Below are 24,501 nucleotides of genomic sequence, written 5' to 3' on the forward strand. Positions count from 1 at the left end.
AATTCGAAGTTCAGCTGAAGTTAATGAATGGACACTTTCATTGCAAAGCTTATACATTGTCAAAAGAAAGAAAAACATATTTAGAATTACTTAAGCAGGTTTCTGGTGTGTCTGCAAATTCGCTCCTCCTCTTCCACCCTTAAATATTTTGATGTTTTGATATAATCTGTTTCCATGGCCCAAATATAATTCAGAAAAGCTTTTATATCGAAGAAAAGGTTTTGTAATGTGATGTGAAGAGTTTACACCTTAGTTTAGCAATATATTTCCTGGTCTTCAGCTGGGTGGGGGGGCTTGCAGCTGCTGAGCTAATTCCTGGTAACTTTGATGTTTCTTTTCCTTTGGATATGGATGTGAAGATTTTTTATATCTTACCTAAAAGTGGTCCACTTTATGCATTTTGTTGGGGCCCAACTTACATTTTTGTTTTGTGTGCTCATGTATAAAACTGATGTGATCCTACAGATGAAAGCCATCCCAGAAGAATTATTTTGACCACCTGGACCCTCTCGCTAAGAAGAAGCAAGGACAACTGATATTGAGATCATGGGAAACCAGGAAATCAGAGAGTACCTCACCCCAGTTACGATCATCCATAGTGACTGCAACCAAGGTAGCACCTACTCCAGGGACACTTCAGGGACACTTCATGGGAGTCCCTTGACAAGGGCCGCAAGTAGCCAGCTGTTCACATGAGCAAGCGCTCCTTGTCGAGCCTTCCTTCATCCACCATGGCCAACATCATATGTGCAAATGACTCTTGTTTGCAGCATTTTGCGGTGCTGCCTACCCAGAGCAAACTGAGAGAATGCAGAACCCTGGCACTGTTTACCAGAAGGCATACATCATGTCCATGATACCATTCAAGTATTCCGTGGCAGGAAGAGCATTATCCCCTGGAGAGTCACCATCTGCAGCATGAGTTATCAAATGTGCTTAATCATGTTGCTGAGGTCCAAGATTAGATGAAGCCTTCACTCTATTTTGCAACCAGAATGTTGCTCCTTTGAGTAGCATCTAGACTTTTCCCAGAGCTCTGCAGAGACAGCTTGGTCCCTTAGCAAAGACCTTTCAGAGGGAGAATGCAAAGAGCTTTAGGACATGGAGATCTGTACAAAGTCTAGAACCCACTTATCCTTGATGATTACTTTTTAGACTAAGTATGACCTGGAGAACCACCTCTTCTCCTCATGGGCAGCTGTAGACTGTAGTCTTAACTGTGACTAATGGACTGACTATAGCCTTGACTGATGGGCTGGCAGAATTATCCTTGTGGGTTACTTCACTGAGAAGAGACAAGACTGTGTAATGATTGAGTTGTCTTTTTATTGCCTGCAACTGCATATTCATCTAATGGAGTTGATTAGGTCTGAAAAAAGAAGAGGAGGTATACTGGGATGAATGGGGTCCTTAGAGGTCTTTTGCCATGAAAAGGACCATTTATTCTTCAAGAATTTTTCTAACAAATCTTGCTAGGGCTGGCTGAATACACACTCCTTGAAAGGCAGTCTCTGGGATGCAGTATATGAGCTCTTACTTAAAAGATGTCAGACCCAAACAGGCCACTCTGCACAGGCACATTCCAAAGCCTTCTGCCTTGTCTGTAGCATCAACACAATCAAAACCACTATGAGGCATGTGAATGTCGGCTCTGGATGCCACTGACAAGGTTCCTAATCCACTATAAAAGACTGGAATCTGGACAGTTAATACAGATAGCCAAGCTACGTGAGGCCCAAGATGGTAGATGAGAAAATTCTCTTGCCCTTCATATGCAAGACATTACAATCCACGAATGGCAGTAAAGTGGCAAAGTGCTGTGGTTTCTGGGTCCTGTGCTGGATCAACAAGGTCATGCAAAAGTTATCCCACAGATGTCTGATGACAGTGCTTAAAAAAAAAAAAAAAGATGCCTGGTAAGGATCACACTCCCGTCAGATGAGGAGTGTGAAAAGCATCTGCTTTCTTGGTAGCTGCAGGAGGAGAGATCAGGTGCTTCTAAGCAGCAGAAATGTCATCATTACTGACTGGCTTCATAGATGTGAACAACCCAAGGTTCTTCTTCAGTGGGGCCCATAGGCCAGTCCATGGTGACCTTTATGGTACTACATTTCTCTGAAGGAAAGGTCATGCAGAGGAAAGTTGTAGGGATAGGACTCATTACCCCACTTATCGTACAGGCAGTGGTCACCTAATCCACAGACTTCCTTAAGGAACACCACCTCCTTAAGGAACACCACCTTCCTCAAGATTCTAGATTCCCATGCTCCAATACAGTCCATTAGAACTAAAACCAAAACAGCACCATGGCTCTCTAAGGAAACAAAATCTAAAATCCTATCTAGAAACAAGATGTGGGTCACATGCCGTACCTCTAAAGACCCACACTCCCACCAAACCTTCCGGCAACTTAGAAATGAAACTAAAAGAATGATCTTAAATGATAAAAAAAACTTCTTCCTCCACCTCCAACACAAACACCTTAATAATCCACAAAAATTCTGGGCAGGCTTAAACAAGCTCCTGCACCCAGGCCAGGCAACCACCCCCACTCCAACAACATGCAAACAACAGTGCCCTGTAAACATTGCTAACACATTCAATAGTTTCTTCACAGAAACTATACAATCCCTGATAACACAATTCAAACAAACAACCAGCCCACTCCACTACCCATGCCAGCAGAATACTACAACTACATCAGATCATCTATTTACCTTCGATCCAGTACCGATATCCTCTATAACATCTCTTCTTAAAAAACTAAAACCCACTAAGCTAGCAGCTGACCTTCTCCCAGCTGAGTTTCTGCAAAAAGCAGCTGAGGCCATTTCCTATCCCGTCTCCATAATCATAAACCGTACCTTGTCAGAAGCCTTCATCCCCTCCATATGGAAAATGTCCCACATTATTCCTCTCCATAAAGGTGGTAGCTCACTAGAGCTAACCAACTACAGACCTATAGCTATACTCTCACCCCTGGCCAAAATTATGGAAAAGTGTGTCCACAAACAACTGATGGAACACCTCACCAAAAATAAAATTCTAGCCAACTCCCAACATGGCTTCAGGCCAAATCACAGTACCACATCAGCCCTACTATCCTTTTCTAATACGATCAATAATTTCAGAAACAATAATAAACTATCATCTGCTCTTTTCTTAGACCTCTCCAAGGCCTTTGATATGGTGAACCACATTCAACTCCTCCATACATTAAAAAAACTATCACTCAGCAATTCCACGCTGAAATGGTTCCAATCCTACCTGTCCAATAGGCAACAGGCTGTTCTATGGCAGGACAAATTATCCACATGCCTACCTGTTATACTTGGAGTTCCCCAAGGATCTATTCTTGGCCCTCTTCTCTTCACCATCTTTGTTAATGACCTGCCCACAATCACCCCCCATGCCACATGCATTCAATATGCAGATGATTCGACTATCGTCAGCACTGCCTCCAACCTGGCAGACCTCACTGCTTCAACCCAAGACACCTTCAACCTAATAGAAAAATGGTTCTCAAGTCGTCAACTAGTTCTCAACCCCAACAAAACAAAACTACTTACTTTCTCACCCACTAACAAGACTCTTCCCCCCACCTTCTCTATTACATCCTCCAATGGAATCACTATATCACCAGAAGCTCACTCAAAGCTATTAGGTGTTACCATTGATAACTCCCTTAAATTTGACACCCATTTCAATCTAACCATCAAAATCGTCAATAAAAAGCTTGGCTGTCTCTATAAAGTAAAACACTTTCTCACTCCTCACGCTAAAATTACAATTGCCAGCACACACCTACTATCAACTCTTTTCTATGCCTCCCCCCTTTTTACAAACCTAAACAAGACAACCCTTAACAAACTTGCTTCTTGTTACAATCACATAGCTAGATTTGCCACAAATTCCACCTTTAGAACGCACCACTGCACTAACTTGAAGCAACTAGGGTGGTCAGAGTTTTCCAGCCAACTCCATTTCAACCAACTCAAAACGGCTCACCAGATACTGTGTCACCCAGAGAAAACACCAGCTCTGAAAAACATCATTCACCCCTATATTAACCTGCAATCTTTACATTCCTCCAATAAGATATTAGCTCAAACTACCAAAGCCAATAATTCTGCTGGGGATTCTCTATTCTCAAACTTTGTAGGTAAAATGTGGAACTCCCTACCGACCATGCTCACCTCAGAACCTTCACTCCTACAATTCAAAAAAAAGCTTAAACCCCATCTCAATACTCTCTGGCAATGTCCCTGTTCCAAACCTGATTAACCACTATCATTTACCCTTCTCTTACCTCACTATCCTTAACCGCTTTTTAACAAGGCGCCTCGCCTTTGTAACTGACCTATGTTTTTTTTTTATATGCTGCTGTTATTTTTTCCCAAGATGTGATGTATCTTTATATTGTATTTAGAACTCAACTATCTTCCTTTTTTGCATTAACAATGTTCATATGTCTGTTATGTACCTGGAGCTTTTCTCTCCGGGCCTCCGCTGAAAATGGACATGTATCCAGTCGGACTCTCCCGGTTAACAAATGTAAAATAAATAAATAAAATAAATAAGTTAAAGAAGAAGGATTCTTACCAATACCACCTACAGCAGGGTCAGGCTTATGCACAACCAGTGTTGTTAGATCAGGTATGTGACAGCAGCATGGCAGCTGTCAGAGAAAGAGGAGTCAGTGCACAAGACCACATTAGCCAGTGATGGTGTAAGGACATGAGAGCCCTGCACTGGACGCTGTGCTGGTAGCCGGCCATGTTCCTGAATGCATAATGCATGTCTTGGCCCATATGGACACTTAAGGTATCAAACATGGGCTCTGTTCAATGATGCATTTCACACTTGAGATATTAACTGCATGGATGGTGGAATAGAATTGGGTAGGTTAAGGACTACCTGTACCCTCGTAGTACAGATTGCCATTTCATGACTTCAGTCAGTGTAGGGTGCAGAGGAACATGTGAGTAAAATGAACAGTTGGAAAGTAGCACCCACCATGGTGGGTCTGCAGTGTTCAACTAAATGTTTACAACACACAGAGACATCTCACTGAAATAGATTTATTATTGTCAGCTTTACTGTCTTAACCAAACTGAAATCCACAGTTTGTGATCAGCTATATTGCTGATGTAGCACTTACCAGAATGCTTAAATTCTGAAGTTTGTAAACAGAATTTGCTTTGTGTATGTTCATTTTCATGTATCTTAGGATTACTTAGGTTCATAGGTAGGTACTAGGCTATTGGCCCTAGGGCCTATACAAGCTTAGCCAAAAAGGTACCCTGGCTTTCGCCACCCAAGAAAATTATTTTTCTGTGCTCCTGTCAAGCAGAACCACAGAAGTGATCCCCGGGGTGAATTTCCTATTACCCATCCAATCATCAAGATTTTTCTTGAAGAGTGCTAATGAGGAGCTCTTTTTGCCATAGCTAGGTAGTCTGTTCCAGAGTATGGGAAGTCTCTGGAACAGGAATCTTTCCCTCCAGCATGTTCTGTTTATTGTGGTGACAAGGTTTAGGTCCCTAGAGTGTGTAGCTCGGAGGGATTGGGATTTCTTTAAGTGGAGCATGTCCAACAGCTCTGGGTTTGACATAGCTTTGTGTGTTAGGCAGAGATTGCCTCTGAGTAGGCGATATGCAACGGAGTAAAGCTGGAGTTTTTTGAGTCGGTCTGTGTAGGGCATCTGTTTGAGGCCAGTAATCCTCTTTGTGAGGTATTTCTGTGGCCTTTCCAGTTGTTGTAGATGTCTTGTGAGGTACATACCAAAAGGAGCGTTGTACTCTATAATGGGTCTAATGAGTGATGAGTAGAGGGGAACAATGACCTCTCTTTTTCTGGATGAGAAACCTTTTGTGATGAGGTGTGCCATGTAGAAGGATTTCCTGGCCACTGTGGCGATGTGATTTATTTGTTAAAACATTTTTAGTAATGTACTAGGCTGAATTATTTAAGGCATTCTTGTTATAATTTGCTTGTATACTGGGATACTCGACAGAAGTAAAGGTAAAGAAACTCTGTAGAGCTCTATTTTGGTGAAAGCCTGTGTTACTGTTAATTGTAACCACAGCCACTGAACATATATTCCATAAAGTCTGGTCAGTCTGAATCTCCACAGAAATTTACAATAAATCTAGTTTCAAGCAGCAAATTTCAAACTCTGACCATCCTGTGGGTGTTTTGGGCTTGACAGCTGCACAATATTTTTGTTGCCATTTGCATATGTAGGTGTTGCATTGGACCGTGATGCTACAATCTCATTGTAGGTTCATAGGTAAGTACTAGGCTATCTGCCCAAGGGCATTTATAAGCTTAGCCAGAGTGTGTTGGCTTTCGCCACCCCCTTGGATTAGTTCCCTGTGCATCTGACCAGCAGAGCCATTAGTTCCCTGCACCTCTGTCCAGCAGAGCCACTGCAGTGATCCTTGGGGTAAATTTTCTGTTTCCCATCCACCAGCCAAGGTTTCTCTTGAAGAGTGCTAGTGAGGGGCTCTGCCTGATGTATATTGGAATCTTGTTCCAAAGCATGGAGAGTGTCTGGGTCAGGAATCTATCCCTCCAGCATGTCCTATTTATTGTTGTGGTAAGGTTTATATCCCCTAGAGCATGTGGCTCTCAGGGATTTTTTTTTTTTTTTTTAGGTGGAGCATATCCATCAATTCTGGGTTGGACATGGCCTTGTATGTCAAGCAGAGATCACCTCTGAGTAAGCGGTATGCAACCGAGTACAGCTGGAGTTTCTTTAGTCGGGCTGCATAGGTCATCTGTTTGAGGCCAGTAATCCTCTCGGTGAGGTACTTTTGTGGTCTTTCCAGCTGTTGCAGGTGTCTTGTAAGGTACATCCCAAATGGGGCGTTGTATTCTATAATGAGTCTAATAAGTGATGAGTAGAGAGGCACCAATAACCTCCTTTGTTCTGGATGTGAACCCTTTTGAGGTTAGGTAGGCCACATAGAAGGATTTTCTAACCACCTTGGCAATGTGATTATCAAAGGAGAGATTGCTGTCTACTTGGGTCCTCAGATCCCTTATTACTTTTTCTGTATTTAGGGGACTACCACCTATGTGGTAGTTCGCAGGCACTTTGTTTTTTCCAAAGGGGGTGACTATGCACTTTTTGGCATTCAGTTTGAGGCCATGATTTTGACACCAGGTATCCGTCTCAGTGAAACCCTTCTGGAGTGTGTCTGTATCAGCTGGAGAATCAATTATGGCCCCTGGTTTGCAGTCGTCTACGAACATGGTCAGCCAAAGTCCTCCTGTGCTTGCCTGTACCTCTGAGAAGTATATACCGAAAAGGAGGGGTCTTAGGACTGAGCCCTGGGGGTGCCACTTGTATCCGGTTTAGAGTCGAACCTAGAGTCTCCAACTCTCACCGTGTGGGTTTGGTCCGTGAGCCAATTTGCAACCCATCTCGTGACGTAGGGGTTAATGTTCAGGTTGGTGAGTTTGTCTATAATACCAGAAGAGTGGGGAATGGTATCAAAAGCCTTTGCGAGGTCTAGGTAGGCTGTGTGGACCTCCTTACCCTCATCTAATGTCTTAGCAACTGTCTCAAAGAAGTCCACCAGGTTTAGGAGGCATGATCTGCCCTTAACAAAGCCAAACTGGGTGGGGTCCAAAGTTTGGAGGTTCCCAATGTCTCTGTTAATGAGTTCCATGATGATGCACTCCATAGCCTTGCAGACCAGGCTAGTCAGGCTTATAGGGCGATAGTTCCCGGGGTCCGTTGTGGCGCCACCTTTGTGGAGTGGGATAACTGTTGCTGTGTGCCACTCTGTGGGTACGTAGAGAGGCTGAGTTTGAACAGTGTGTTTAGGTGAAGGGTTAGTTCATTTTGGAGCTCTTGTAAGACACAGCCTGGGACACCATCCAGTCCCATTCAGGCTGTGTTTTTGGCTTTGGATAGGGCTGTTTTAACCTGTGTGTCAGTGATTGCCGGGGCCTTACATTCTTCTGGTATGGTTATGGGCCCTTTAGGGGGTGAGACGGGTGTGACGTTTGCACTGAACCTGTCTGCCAAAATATTGGCAATATCAGTTGGTTCAGTGTATTTTGTGCCATTCTGCACCAACTCAGAGCAGATCTGAGAGTTTCCACTTAGGTTCTTGACATAGCTAAAGAATGCTTTGTGGTTATCTTTGGAGTTCTTGGCAATTTTTCTTTTGAAGCTAGCCTTGGATGATTTAATGAGGGATTGTAGTTTCTTGCTGATACTGATCAGGGATGTCTTTCCTTCTAGGGATTTTGCACTTATCTGTACTAGTTTTCTCCTCCTATTGCAGAGCCTGTTTATGGCAGGGGTCCACCAGACTGGTTTCCTTTTCTTGGAGGAGTGAGTCTTGGTTTACTTGGGATAGCATGATCCATGCATTCCTGCAGGTGATCATAGAGTGCCTTTGTATAGGTTTCAGCAGCTTGGACAGCATTGTCCATTGGCATGGGGGCTGTGAACCTTTCCACCTTGGTCTTAAGCAACGTGAAGTTTGCTTTTGAAAAGTTTTTCACAGTGGTTTCCTTGATTGGGGTTGGGGGCGGAATGTGAATATCCAGAGCGATTAGTCTATGGCCTGATTTAACCAGCGAGGGGTTGACATCAGGTGTGGAACACCGATCGCCCATGTTGGTGATGACCAGGTCGAATATGTTGTTCCCTCTGGTAGGAGTGTTGACCAGTTGATCCAGGGCATTCGAGTTTATAAATTCTAGGAAGCGTTGGGCAAGGGAGTTAGTACTTGAGTAGTTCTCACAGTTAATGTTTGGGTAGTTGAAATTACCCAGTATTAGGGTGTTTGGTAGGACCTTCATAATTCCCAGTGTCTCCAAAAATGCGGAATGGGGGTCCTGGGTCATGGTGGGTGATCTGTAGCAAGCTAAAATTTGGATTGCAGTTTTGCCCATTGTTAGTTGCGCTTGGATGATCTCTGATTCATCGTGCTGCGTCACTAACCTGGAGGTGTGAGTATCCTTGATGAATATGGATACACCCCCACCTTTTGTGTTTCGGTCTGGGTTCTGTGGCCGGAAGGTATGGTATGAGTTGTAGCCTGGCAGTGCTGGGGTGCTCTCTGGAGCCTTAAACCAGGTTTCTGTTACTGCACAGATATCAATCTTCTCTATACTGAGGAGTGCCTCGAGTGCGTGCATTTTGAGGTTTAGACTTCTGGCGTTGAGTAGCATTACTCTCAGCTTTTGGTTGCTTGTGCGTTATGGTGGTGGGTTTGTCTTTTGAGCCTTGCCTAAAAAAGGCACTATGGGGGAGGCAAGAGCCTTTGCCAGTATTCGAAAGCCTAAGGGTGACAGGTGCAAGCCATCTCTTGCGAAACAATGTGGCTTGTCGAGCATGTCATCCCAGGCAGACAGATACTGGATCCCCTTTGAATGACGCCAGAAACTTAGCCAATTGTTGAAGTTGATCATTTTTTCTTTATACTGTGGCATCATTCTTGGTGAGGGCAGGATGCTACTCAGTGTCAGGGTCATACCGGCCTGGGCTATGTGATCAGAGAGCTCTTCCATGTCTCTTTTCATGTAGTCCAGGGAGGTACGTCTCGGGTCATTCACACCAACATGGACAATGACAGAGTCATATTTGTACTTGTTCTGGAGTGACCTGAGTGCTTGTGTTATGTGGCAGATCCTGGCACCTGACAGGCAGCTAACTGTAACCTTCTCCTTGTCCAGCCTAGTTAGTGGGACATCAGTGTGCCTGACTATAGAGTCACCTATCACTAGTGTGTTGGGTATGTTATTTTGCCTTAAGGGCTGTGATTGCGTGGCACACTGATTATGTGAAATATGTGTTTCATGGTTGGTAATGGGTTGTGGAGGTTGCTTGGATGTCTGCTTTGGAGGTCTCTGTTGATTTTTCAGATTTTTATGTAGAGCCTCCGGGTATGTTTTCGTGTATTTATGTGAGTTATTTGCCTGTGTTGGTTTGTTAGGTCTATGTGAGACTGGTGGTGTGTTGCAAGTATTACCCTTCTCCTCTTGACAGTCAGTTACAGTCTGGGGTTGAGAGAGCTTTGCCTCCAGTCTGGCTGTATAATTGCATCTCTCGCATATATTAGTGTTTGGTGGTAGGAGGAGAGGATTGTCTGTGTACATGAGGCAATTGTAACATTGCCTCAGAATGCCCAGATTCACCAGTTGGACTGGAGAGTACACCGGAAACTGCCCTTTGGACATGCCTGAATAGGTAGAATGAGCTGTTTTTCTGATTGACTGGTGGGGACAAATAGAGAGCCTTGTCCTTCTGGACAATATAAGGGGGGGGGGGCCTAGTGCTAGGAGTATTTAGTGCTTGTTATGAGTTTTAAGCAAGTGCTGGGCTGTAAAATGAATGGTTTGAGTGCTAAGTTGACCAGTTGTTTTACATTAAGAAGGTTTGTGGCCTGCACTGTGGTGGCAGGACAGGTAGCTTACATCCTTCTAAGTTGGGAACTGCTGACTGAGGGCTCATTGTCTGTTATTCTAAAAGTGTATTAGTTCTGGTTTAAGCACTTGGGCTTCAGGCCAGTTATTTTACATTAAGAAGGTTCGTGGTCTGCACTCTTGTGTGAGGAGAGGCTGGATTCTGCCCTTCTGAGCTGGGAATTTCTGGTTAAAGGCTTATAGTGCCTGCATATTTGAACTGTTTCTTACTGAAATTGGTACACCTTGTTTGCTGTAGCATAGACTAGATCCAGGCCTGCTGAATCTAGCTTTGTTTATATGCTTGTTGTTTGTTTGCTTGTTATTTCTCTGAAACGCTAATTCCACCTAAAACGCGGCTTTTCAGCGCTTCTGTGGATAACTAGTGATATCTGCATTGCTTACTGTACTTATTTCCTTGTTTCACTTGAATGAAAGTTACTGTTTGTCGTTCTTGCATTTAAGTTACCTGTAGCACATTGCATTTAAGTTGCATGGCACTTGCTCACTAAAGCAATTATATAAGTCAGCACTAAAAAATTAAAAGCACTACACCCTCACAAACTCCCCTTGAGTACCTTGTTCCCCACTGGCCATTTTTTTTCAATTATAAAGGAATTCCCAATACTATTCTAGCATGTCCAAAGGTCAGTTGTCAGTCTCCTCTCCGGTCCACCTGGTGAATTTGGGAATCTTGAGGCAATAATGTTACAACTGCCTCATGTACACAGACAACCCTCTCCTCCTCCCAACAAATTCCAACACATGTGAGAGATGCAACCATATAGCCAAACTGGAGGCTAAGCTCTCTCAACTCAGTACTGGCGTAACCATCAGGAGGAAAAGGAAACCGCACTCACTACAATTCCAGTCTCACATAGACCTACCACAACAGCAAACCAAACACATAAATACACAAAAACATACTCAGAGGCTCTAAATAAAAATCTGCCTAAGCAGCAGAGACCTCCAAAGCAGACACCTAAGCAACCGCACACCCAAAACAAAACATGTGCAACACATAGCTCACAAAGCCAGTGTGCCGAACAGTCACAGCCCTTAAGGCTAAACAACACACCTGATACACTTGTAATAGGTGACTCTATCGTCAGGCACACTGACGTCCCGCTCACCAGGCTGAACAAGAAGAAGGTCACGGTGAGCTGCCTGTCGGGCGCTAGGATCCGCCACATAACACAAGCACTCAGGTCACTCCAAGGCAAGTACAAATATGACTCAGTCATTGTCCATGCTGGTGTGAATGACCTGAGACGTACCTCCCTGGACTACATGAAAAGAGACATAGAGGAGCTCTCTTAGCATATAGCCCAGGCCAGTATGACCCTGACCTTGAGTAGCATCTTACCCTCACCAAGAATGATGCCACAATATGAAGACAAGATGATCAATTTCAACAATTGGCTTAAGTATCGCTGTCATTCAAAGGGGATCCAATGCCTGTCAGCCTGGGATGACATGCTCGACAAGCCACGATGCTTCGCTAGGGACGGCTTGCACCTATCACCCCTGGGCTTTCGGATATTGGCAAAGGCTCTTGCTACCCCCATAGTGCCTTTTTAGGCAAGGCTCAAAAGACAAACCCACCTCCATAGGTATCACAAGGGATAAGAAACTGAGTAGTGCTACTCAACGCCAGAAGTCTAAACCTCAAGATGCATGCACTCGAAACTCTCCTTAGCATGGAGAACATCGATATCTGTGGAGTAACAGAAACCTGGTTCAAGGCTCCCGAGAGCACCCCAGCACTACCAGGTTATACCTCATACCATGCTTTTCGGCCCCAAAACTTGGACTGAACCACAAAAGGAGGGGGAGTATCAATATTCATCAAAGATACCCACACCTCCAGGTTGGTGGCACAGCACGAAGCATCAGAGACTATCCATGTGCAACTAACAGTGGGTAAAACTGCCTTCCAGTTTATAGCCTGCTACAGACCACCCTCCCAAACCCGGGAACTCCACTTGGCCTTCCTGAGAACACTGGAAAATATGAAGGTCTCTCCAAACACCATTATATTGGGCGACTTCAGCTACCCAAGCATAGACTGGGAGCATTACTCAAGCTCCAACACTCTAGCCCAAAGGTTCCTAGAATTTATAAACTCAAATGCTATGGAACAACTTGTTACCACTCCCACAAGAGGGGAAAACATACTGGACCTGATCATCACCAACATGGGGACTCTATGCTCCAGACCAGAAGTGTATCCCTCACTGGTAAGATCAGACCATAAACTAATCTCACTGGATATTCACATCCCGACCCCACCCCCTGCCCAGAAAACCACAGTGAAAAACTTCTCTAAAGCAAATTTCACACTCCTCAAAACCGAGGTGGAATCCTTCAAAGCCCCCGGGCCTGTGGAAAATATGGCCCAGACCGCAGAATCCTTTATAAACACATTCTATGAACACCTTCAAGAATGCATGGATCATGCAATCCCAAATAAGACCAAGACCCAATCCTCCAAAGGCAGACGTCCTGTCTGGTGGACCCCAGCCATAAACAAACTATACAATAGAAGGAGGAAGCTGCTACATGATAGAGCAAAATCCCAAAAAGGGAAGGCATCTCTGATCAGTATTAGCAAAAAACTACGGGCACTCATAAAATCGTCTAAGGTCAGCTTTGAGAGAAAAATTGCACAGGACACTAAGGATAATCACAAGGCTTTCTTTAGTTATGTTAGGAACCTGGGTGGGAATTCCCAGATATGCTCAGAATTAGTCCAAAATGACAAAAAATACACCGAACCCACAGACATTGCCAACATCCTAGCTGACAGGTTCAGCGCAAACTTCTCCTCCCCCCCCCCACCAAAAGGGCAAATATCTATCCCAGCAGAGTGCTGCCCCCCTGACATCTCAGATGCTCAGGTAAGAGCTGCCCTCTCCAAAGTAAAAAACACAGCATCAATGGGACCAGACGGTGTCCCGGGCTGCGTCCTACATGAACTCCAAGAAGAGCTAAACCCAAACATAAAACTACTGTTCAATCTCAGCCTTACTACAGGATATGTACCCAAAGAGTGGCGTACAGCATTGGTGGTCCCTCTCCACAAAGGTGGTGCCTCAACGGATCCTGGAAACTATCGCCCCATAAGCCTGACTAGCTTGGTCTGCAAAGCTATGGAAAGGATCATCATGGACCTTATAAATAAAGGTATTGGGGACCTACAGGCACTGGATCATACCCAGTTCAGCTTTGTTAAGGGCAGATCCTGCCTCTTAAACCTGGTCAATTTCTTTGAAACAGTCACCAAGGCCATTGACGAGGGGAAGGTGGTCCACACAGCCTACCTGGACCTCGCAAAAGCCTTCGATACAATACCCCACTCGGGCATTATAGATAAGCTCACCAGCTTAAATATAAACCCCTATGTCACTAGATGGGTTGGAAACTGGCTCTAGGACAGAACCCACATGGTTAGAATTGCTGGAGCCATGTCAGACTCCAAACCAGTTACAAGTGGCGTCCCACAAGGCTCAGTCCTGGGACCTCTCTTGTTCGGTATATATTTCCCAGAGGTACAGGCCAACACGGAAGGACTGTGTCTGACCAAGTTCGCAGATGACTGCAAACTGGGCACCATAATCGACTCTCCAGCCGACACAAGCATCCTCCAAAAGGGCCTCATAGAAACAGACAACTGGTGCCAGAGCCATGGCCTCAAGCTAAATGCCAAAAAGTGTATAGTCATCCCCTTTGGCAAAAACAAAGTGCCCACAAATTACCACATAAGTGGTAATCCATTAATCTGGAAGAAGTAATTAGGGACCTGGGGACCCAAGTTGATAGCAATCTCTCATTTGACAACCACGTGGCCAAAGTGGTTAGAAAAACATTTTATATAGCCCACCTAATCATGAAGGGATTCACATCTAGATCAGGGGAGGTCATCGTGCCTCTTTACTCATCCCTCATCAGGCCCATAATTGAGTACAATGCCCCTTTTGGGATGTACCTTACCCAGACACCTGCAGCAACTGGAAAGACCCCAAAAGTACCTCACCAAGAGGATCAAAGGGCTCAAACAGATGCCATATGCTGCCCGGTTAAAGAAACTCCAGCTCTACTCAGTGGCATACCGCCTGCTCATAGGCGATCTGTGCCTGACGTATAAAGCCATGTCCAACCCAGAATTAATGGACATGCTGCACCTCAGAAAATCCAAATCCCATTGAGCTACGCAATCGAGAGACTTGAACCTCAGCACTGAAATAAATAGGACATGCTGGAGGGACAGATTCATAACCCAGAGGCTCCCTTCACTCTGGAATAAAATCCCAGTCCAGGTTAGGCAGAGTCCCTCATTGACTCTCTTCAAGAGGAATCTTGATGAGTGGATGGGGGATCGTAGGTTTACCCCGGGTATCACTTCTGTGTCACTGTTAGACAGAGGCACAGTATACTAACCTCGAAAAAGGGCATAGCAAAATTAATTTAAAATGGGTGGCGAAAGCCAAACACACTCTGGCTAGGTTTATAAATGCCCTAGGGCAGATAGCCTAGTATGAACCTATGAACCTATAAAGTTGAAGGTTTGTCTAGTTCCATGGAAAAACTGAAGAGTACACTTCGTGGAGTTGGGAATAGTTTAACCCTAGCTACCCGGTGCGCAAATGCGTTTTTTTATATCAGAAAGATTAAATAGATAGAAATTAGCCCAAAATGGCCAATAAAACTACAGTTTCTGGGCAGAAACCACTCCTTCAAGGGCAGGTCGGCTGTTCAGAGCTCCCCACTCTCACTGGTGAACAAAGAAACTTCCTTTTTGCCCAATAAGGTATGGCCAAACACAGAAGCTTAAACACAGTCCAGGTATCAGCAGGTATCTGATACTGGACTTTTCTAGCTTAGTAAGGCAGAAAAATAGCAAGATTTTCTTTTTTTTTTTTTTTCTTCAAGAAAACAGTAGAAACAAATGCTAAAAACACTTTTATAATGCAGTAATGGCTGTCGCACTTGAGTGGGAAGCCAGTAACAGTTAAAAATACAGTTTACAACAAACAACAAATTTTTAAAGTGCAGGCACAAATAAATGCAATTTCAGTGTAAAATGAGCATTCTGAGAAGCAATAAACGCCAGAAAACGAGCGTTTAGGTGGAAATAGCAATAAGCAACAAGAAAAAACAAAAAATGGTACTTAAATACTCCACAGTCTCTCCTTTTGTCTCTCTGGCATTGTAGGTCTCTGCAGGATACCTGGGCAGGATCTGCTGAGCTTATACAAACACAAAAAATGCGCAAATCCGAATGGAACTTCTTCTGGTGTCAGACCCTTGTCAACGGGCAATGGAGTAGTGGGCAGTCACAACCAATCTTGTAGAAAGCCTCTCACTGTTGCAGTCAGACCTATTGTAGATTGTGACGCTGGAAGCTTTGCTGGTGGGGTGAAGAGCTCACTTTGGCTGCTTTAAAGTTTATTAAATGTCATCCCCTTTAGAAAGTGGGCTCCACATCATTCATTTGGAGCTGTGGGGTGTTCTCCTCTCATTTATGGCTTTGTAGTACATACTTCTTTTGGGAACTGTCCTGTATTTGGTTTCACAATTGGCATACTGCCTATTACCTAAATAAGCAAAGGGGTTATACAGCCGTAGTTCTGTGAAAGAGGTAGTACATGTGGGAGAGGGTCAAATACAGAGGCATCACAGCTGAGCAGTTCACATTCTATACAGTTTACATGTGCTGCCTCTGTCCCTGAGTTGGAGATTCAGGAATCCTGTCCAGTTTGGATCTACTGTAAATACAGAGGTCTAAGGTTTGACCTATTTACTACCTGGGAGAATGTCTCTCTCGCTTTCTGCTTGATGCAGCAGGGTAAGAGGGAATTTGTGGAAGCCACGTTCAACATTTTGTGGCAGTTACTGCATGCCTTCCCACATTCTCTTTTGATTCCCAACTTTAATGCAAAGTTCAGAAATAAAGAAAAAAGCATCCTTATCACCCTCTTGTGAATGGGATGGGTGTGCTTTCAGGACTCTAGCATTACAGAAAATGTTCCCACCCCAAATTTTGAGGTAACTGCTGGCTCCATCTTTGATCCCACCAGACCTTCTGGTTGGTGTGTTGGAAGTAATTAACACTGATGGATCATAGTAGGTGACTAGGCTAACAGCCCCAGGGACCTTATAAGACTAGCCAAGTTCAACCCGTGTTCTCAAAGGTGTTTGGTTCATGCAGACACTAAAATCAGCCCTATTGCCCCTGTCCAGAATGGACACAGGTGAAACCCCCAGGGTGAATTTCCGGCTACTCAGCCAATCATCCAAATTGAACTTAAATAGGGCTAACAAGGGCCTTTATTTAATATGAATAGGAAGCTTGTTCCAAAGGTGGGGCAACCTCTGTGAGACAAATCTGTCTCTCCAGTAAGTTCTGTTGATGTCACATACCAGGTTAAGATCCTTTGAGTGAGTGACCCGTGTCCCATTTGACTTGTGAATGTGCAGCGATCTTGAAGTCCCTGTATTTTTTTGTAAGGAACCTTTGGGGTCTGTCCAATAGCTGCAGGTGTTTGGATTAGGAACATACCAAAGGGAGCATTGTATTCCATTATTGGCCTGATAAGGGAAAAGTACAGGGGGATTATAACCTCTTTTTTCTGGAGGCAATGCCCTTACTTATGAGATGAGCACTATGATAGAAGTTAAGGTTGCTGTCAACCTGCGTGCCCAGATCTCTCACCACTGACTGTGTGCTTAGGATGTTGCTATTGATATGGTAGTTTGCAGGAATATCACCCTTGCCGAAGGGGATGATAATGCATTCTTTTTGTATTAAGTTTAAGGTCATGTCTTTGGCACCAGTCATTAGTCTGCGTAAGATCTTCTTGCAGGGTATTGACATTGCTAGGGGTTTCAGTGATTGCTCCCAGACGGTCCTTTAGTTTTGTCATTTAGGCAAAGCAGTACCTAGTTTTGCCCAAGTTGGTTAGTAAGTGATACTGACTTTCCTCAGGTACCCATATTGTATGGGCAGTTTTGCTGTACTCAGGATGCATGTGTCAGCCGCTTCTACCTGTAATAACCTTAAGGAGGCAAGACTGTGGCACATCACCTGCAGGTCACATAGTTTGAGTGCTGCAGCTCTGTTCACATTTGAAGTACCTGTCACTTCTGTGGGATTTGAGCGTCTTAATCAGCAGTCTTGTTCATCCCTCTGGTTGCACTTGCTGATTCAGCATCACTGAAGTTCATGTGTTGTAAACATCTCTTCTTGGTGGCTGTCACCTATGCATATGAGATCTCAGAGCTGCAGGGCCTTTCTGATATGAAAGTGTATTTGCCTTTCGTTAGGATCACATATCCCTTTAGACCTACCGGGTCTATATTATGTTGTCGAATCCTGGTAATATCAAATACCAGAAGACCGACATGTAAAGCATGAACTACGGTAACGGCAAACACACAAAAACCGCGAAACGTTGAAGTGTGATGGTTGGCCCATCTGCGGTATAGCTCCGTAAGGTAAGTGTGCGATAGTTACAGACCTTAGGGTTAGGGTGTGGTTTAAGGTAAGTGCATAGATAGTAATGTATGTAAGGTTTAGTTTAGTGTTAGAATTAGGGTTTGGTTTGTGTATGTATGTGTTTTGTTTATTATGTTTGGGTATGTAGCGCAAAGTGGTGTTGACCGACTATGACGGTTCGAGATTTGAAAATTCTCAGTTTAAGGGGTTTGACGTATTAGCGGTTCGGGCTTTGTGTGTCGGTGTTGTGGTGTTCGATGTTATTGGGATTTGATAACATAATGTAGACCCTTTAGACCAACCCACATTTATTTTCAAAAGTGGTTTCTGAAGTTTTCCTGAATCATTCTTTCATCTTACTATTTTGTTTACCAGGGAGGATACCAGAGCAGAGAGAGCTCCTCATACCCTCAGAGCACTTTTTTGTGCTATTGTTTTCTGTGTTCTAACTGTTGTATATATTAACACTTTATTTGTGAATTTAGTTAACATCAATGCAATTTCTGTTGCATTCAAGATAATTAATGCATTTAAGTTTTGTGACATCTATTTGCCTGCAAATCAAGGTGTAGGACTTTACTGTAGTTAAATATTATTCTTCCATTTAATATCCACCAGTGAAGATAGCAGGTACATCATTCATTTTATTTGTTCACACTTTATCTTCTGTGGGTGAAATATGAAAGATTATACCACATTTTAATGTTGCTTTCTGTGCAAGGAAAGCTGCAGTAGTACTTTAGATGTTTCATTTATATGTAGCATTGTTAAGTACTGTCACATACCTCTGTGGTCTTTTTGGTGGTACTGGAGTTGTTTTTGGTTCAGTGGTAGAATCAGACCTTTGCTTTTTATTTCTTTAATCATACCATACAGAGTTTCAAGGTGTATTATAGTGTAGCATGTAAGAAATATGCACATAATTGGAAAGGCAGAGACAGGTAAAGGAGCAAAGATAATCTGAGAGAGAAAGAAAGCTTACAATTAAAGAGGTAAAGGTGTGCAGTAAAGCAACAATCTGAGGCAGTGGATGAATTAAGAGGAACAAGGGGAAAATTTAACAGTTGTAAATATACAGCTAGATTTCCTTTTTTTTCAGATTTTTAAGATCTGTTTTTTGTATGACATGAAAAGATAATAATTCTAGGCCAATATTTTTCCATTTTATCTTATTGTTTAGAGCTTCCAGGTTTTTACTATGATCCTGAGAAGGACCGGTACTTCCGCCTGCTTCCTGGGCACAATGCCTGCAACCCTCTCACGAGGGAAGGCATCATACAGAAGGAGATGGAAGCAAAGAGGCTGAAACTATTGGAGGAAGAAGAGCAGCTGAGGACGGTGAGGCCCAAGGAATGTGGTTATTTATTCTGTATTTATAGAACTGCATGCTGTTTCTAGGAGGGAGAAAGTGGTGTATCATCCCGTAAAAGGTAAGTATAATACAAGAAAGAATTGTGAAAGCAAGATAGTGGGCACTGTATAGTACACTTATTCTGGGGATCTAAAACATGTTACATACCAGATTAAGACACCATAACTCACAAAAGCACATTTTGGGGATCTGCCCGCCCCACTCCTAATCTCCATATATTCCACCTCCTATGTTACAGAAACTTGGGAGGAAAGACAAAATGTAAAAAAAAAAAAAAAATGCTTTTTTCATTTTTTCCAAGTTTCCCATCATTGGAGACATCATTACACAGCACTGCAGTAAAGGAACATCCACAGCTTTAAAGTACCTACAAAACATAGTTCAACAAACTATAATGTTTCCCTTTTCTAGAAGATGAGTGAGTGTCTGGACTTTCTAGATAGAAACTAGCATTGTGTCATCCTAAGTGAATACATAGAAAGCCAGCATCTTTCCTGTGGACTGTGACATTGTAATCTATAGCACAGTGGATAAAAATGACCCAGGTTTGGTATTTCAAATGTGGATTGTGTCTGTGTACATGGGTGTGTGTATCAGACTGCAGTCAGCCTTGGACATGAGCAGATCAGAAGTGCGGACTGACAGCTGGTGGATTAATTCTGTTTTAAAGAAGGGCAAGTATTTTTTCCAGAGGGAGAGTGGAGAGCTCATATGGAGGTTTTCTTACACGGAGGGTTTCAAATGGGGTAGGGCATGCTACTGCCACTCGGAATATGATAATAGGGGAGGTATAAAAGGCTAAGCTTGCAAAACAACACAAAGTCGAGGTGGTTTTGTAGGGGAGGTATAAAGGCTAAGCTTGCAAAACAACACAAAATGGAGGTGGTTTTGTAGGGGAGGTATAAAAGGTAAGCTTGCAAAACAACACAAAGTATAGGTGGTTTTGTAGGGGAGGCTTTGCCCTCCTTGCATAGTCTTTCATAATTGTAAGTATCCTGTGAGGTCGTACTTCCACATGGGAAAGGTGTTCATTTTTGACAACATTGCACCACTTTTTGTTATTACCAATAATTGCCAGAAGGATTACTTTTCTCACAATGTCTGTTTGCACCTTGATTAGCAAGGGTACAAGGGGTAGAGTGTTTCCTGCTGTTAATCTGTGTTTATTTTACTGTACTAGTGTTATTCCTGACCATCAAAGAGTTGGTGCACTAAGTTTTGTTTTGATTTGATTTTCAGGAGTAGAACAAGGAATTATGCCCTTATTTTTTCTTGTCTCATTATGGGTAGTCACACAGATCTGCAAGTGATCCAGGTGGGATAAGAAGGGCAGAGGGCGGGAGATTCTGTTATTGCATACATGTAAGTTTTTTTTATGATTCATTTTGAACAATTACATACACGAGTAGTGTTCAGTCAGTTTTCTGCCTTTTACCACAAGACTCAAAAAGGGGAAAAAATGAAAGCATCAGTGAGGGTGTACATGTGTAACTATGTTAAATGTTAATATTCTGTTGTGCTTGCTTTATTTGATTTTTAGAGGTGAATACATCTAATTTGTTGCTGTCCATCTGAAGGGTGATAACTTTAATCAATTGCTATAATAAAGGAATTAAGTTTGGTCACATTCAGCAGTACTGTGATGCTATAAAGTAGTTACTGTATGTCTTCAGTAAAGTTTAGATACTTAGATTCAGTTTGTCTATGCCAACACATTTTCAGATTTAGTGTTTAAAATTTATGGACACTTTTATTGTTTCTCCATTTGAAACTTTGCTTAAGCCACCCCCATGAGATAGAGGTGTAAAGCCTTGACTACGGCCCAGGCGACTTGGACTTGATTGGCATCTCAGGGTGTGTCTGCCCTGAGTGGGGTGTGCACCTGCAGGTTCGTTGTGTTGAATCCCTGTTGGAGGCTGGGGATGCACATGGAGACATGTCTGTCAGTGGGAATAGGCAGGGGGCATTGTCTAGGTCTCCACAGAGGTGGGGTATTATGCCACGTGTCCCCATTTCATGTCTGCACATGGGAACTACAAGCATGTGCACAGGGGGAGAGGAGAACGTTAGGGCATAAAGAAGACCCCCCCCCCCAAAGCAGCAGAATGACTGTGCCAGGGTACCTTGATCTCCTCACCAACCCCGAGCATGGGTCAGAGTAAGCCTGCAGTCATGAAGGCATCCCCAGTAGACCTACTGGATAAGGAAGAGCACTGATGGCAGCCAATGGTTAGCTTCAAGGAAGAAAAATGCTGCTGCTTTGAGGTCTGTATTAAGAAATCTGATTTGTTACGATACATACCCTAATTGTACTAGGTTATAAGATCTCAAGTACATCTTACAAAATAAAACTGAGTAAAATATTTGCAAGACTACATGCACAGAAGTTGAATGACTAAAATCATGGCACATTTTATTAATGAATGAACAAAGAACCCTACAAGATGAGTTGGCAATAAACAGTTATCAAGAAGTAGTAAAGTTGTAGCAGAGTCAACTGATACCCCCCCAGCCCCAATAAATACTGAATAAGAAACATATCGTGAGGGAAAAGAGAAAAATAAAACTAGTCATTCTAAACCGAAAGCTTTATAGAGGCCAGTGAGCAAGGTGCTACTAAACTGTACTAAGCTTCTGAGGTATAGAAAAAGGAGAAATATGGGTAAACTTTTGTTAAAAAAGAAAGGGAAGCAAATGAGCAAGTCTGTGACTGTGAATCTGAAGTGCCTATGGAGCAGAATGCTGAGCTTCAGAAGGCAAAACAAACAAAAATGGAAATAAACACAATTTATCCACTTCACTACTGTCTCACCTCCCCTTAGATGCAGGATGCATTGAATTCAAACTGTGTTAATGTGCGTCCTGTATGAATAATGTCAGGACCCATGGACCTAGGGTTTTTAACTTTGTAGTGTTGAGGTGTGTAGCACTTAACTTTACATTTTGCTGATGTTTGCACATAATTTGTTTGACATTACCTCTGCAGTTGATTGAGGAGTCATTAGTTTTCCAGTACATTTAAATAACAGTGTTAATTTGCCCCTCTGTGCACAGGGGCATAATAATTACAGCTGTAGATTTTTTGAAGTTGGTGCAGTGTTTGCTTGACATTTAATCTGCAGTTAATTGAGGTTCATTCAGTTTTCTGTGCAGGTAAAGAACATCTTATCATCCCTGTCTGTTTTAGATGCCTACCTGGTTTCATAGTCTGATCTGGCCAGTTTGATCAGTTTAGTAAGGTCTCTCTGTATTTTGTTTAAGGAGAATGTATTTATGGACTTTGGGTGGGTTCTGAAAGTGATACATACGTATATATATATATATATATATATATATATATGTATATATATATATATATATATATATATATATATATATATATATATATATATATATATATATATATATTTTTTTTTTTTTTTATATAATATACATGTGTGTGTGTGTGTGTATATATATATATATATATATATATATATATATATATATATATATATATATATATATATATATATGGGATCCATACAGATCCCCGACTGCACTATCCACCGAAACATAAATCACTGAGCATACTTAACCGAAAGTGCTGTTCACCGAAGCAGAACGTTTGGGTAAGTATGCTTGTTGTGCTGGTCGTACTATGGTGCGGATAAGGGAAGATTCCCTTTTCCCCACTGTAGTGCAACCTCGGAGTTAGAATATTAAAGTAGGGGGGTGTGCAGGGGGCTTGCCCCCTCCATAGCAGCTGTTTAATTTTTTTTTTTTTTTTTTAAACATACTTTAACGAAAGCGCTTTTTCAGTGAAAGCACTTTCGTTAAAGTGTGTATGGTAATTATGGATTTGGACATTTGATCTTTCAATCAAAAGTCCTAGATCTAATATATATACATATATATATATATATATATATATATATATATATATATATATATATATATATTATAATATAGTTCATTGACCTTGTAGTGCTATCATTGTGGTTTATTCTTAAGTTTACCAGTGTTTGAGTGTCTCATCAGTATACATTTTGGATACATTTTGTTAACATGACTGTTAACAAGTAGTATGTTTATTTGAGTCTACTTCATAACATTGAAAGCCCACAATATCGAATCCCACATTGTCGAGATGAAATCAATGAAAATTTACTTCAGCGAAAGACCAGATGGGCAAATCTATTCCCAGGGTAAGTAATCACTCATACCAAAAGTCAGAAAAATGAAACTGCACCATCCCTAACCCAGCCAGGTGGGGGCCTGCCCCACCAACTAAATATACAACTCCAAGATCATACTACAGTTGGGAAAAGAGCAAAGTTCACCTTGTTGGCCAACAGGTTATTTACCCTGGGAAAAGATTCGCTGATCAAGTCTTGCACTGAAGTGAGTTTTTGTTGATTTCATCTCGACGATGTGGGATTCGATATTGTGGGCTTTCGATATTTTCAGATAGACCCATTTATTTTTATATTGCTACATTTAGCATAGTGTAAAAAGCAGGAAATACTTCCTATGTTTTTAGATTAAATATGGTGAAATCCTGATCAGAGTTTAGCAACAAATGGAGAACCGTAGGGCAAGAACAGCTGAATGCAGTTTTGCAGTGATAGTATCAATGCTATTACCCCTGGCTAGACTACGAACACTTTGTTCTATGGTATTTCAATTAAAGAAATCTGGTAATATGTAGGAGTGCTTGTTAATAGTATAGTAATTTTCCCAGTTTGGTGTTTGGGTAACTGTAGTCCCCTATGAGACTGCTATTACTTTCTATCTTTAATTGTGCTAAAGTATTAAGGGAGGTATTTTCTGTGCTCTAAAACCACCACAGAAGGGGTTCTTCAGCACCTGACGTTGTTGAGTTCTTTTGAATTCACATTTTTTGTTGCAGTCTTTATATGCAAGAGTTCTGTTTGGGGATATTTTCTATCAGTGTTACTTTTAAATAGTCCTGACCAAGTATGGAAACACTGCTACCATGTCCTTACAAAATTTGGTATTCAATCAGTTTCTTTGAAACAAGATGTTCTTTGTGTTTCACTGTTGCAGTCATTACATTTGGGTAAGCTGCTGGCAGGTTGTCCTCAGTCGGCCAGATTAACAAATTCTAGGGTCCTGCGTCGGTTGCTGTTCCTTCTTCCATGACGTCAGGTCGTCAGGGGTATAAAACCTGCAGCCGACGCCATTTTCATCAGTCTTT

General features: G+C 42.5%; 1 protein-coding gene across 1 annotated transcript in view; it reads left to right on the forward strand.

Annotated features, from left to right (window-relative positions):
* The window catches only part of DCAF4 (DDB1 and CUL4 associated factor 4), a 693,896-nt gene that overhangs the window by 198,571 nt on the left and 470,824 nt on the right, over positions 1-24,501 (forward strand). The window contains exon 4 of the mRNA XM_044074668.1: positions 19,110-19,267. Within this exon, the coding sequence (XP_043930603.1) occupies positions 19,110-19,267 (158 nt within the window). The remainder of the gene's footprint in view (positions 1-19,109; positions 19,268-24,501) is intronic.

Source organism: Protopterus annectens, chromosome 6.part0 (genome assembly GCF_019279795.1).
Source record: "Protopterus annectens isolate FY-2018-M chromosome 6.part0, PAN1.0, whole genome shotgun sequence".
Classification (NCBI taxonomy): Eukaryota; Metazoa; Chordata; order Ceratodontiformes; family Protopteridae; genus Protopterus; species Protopterus annectens.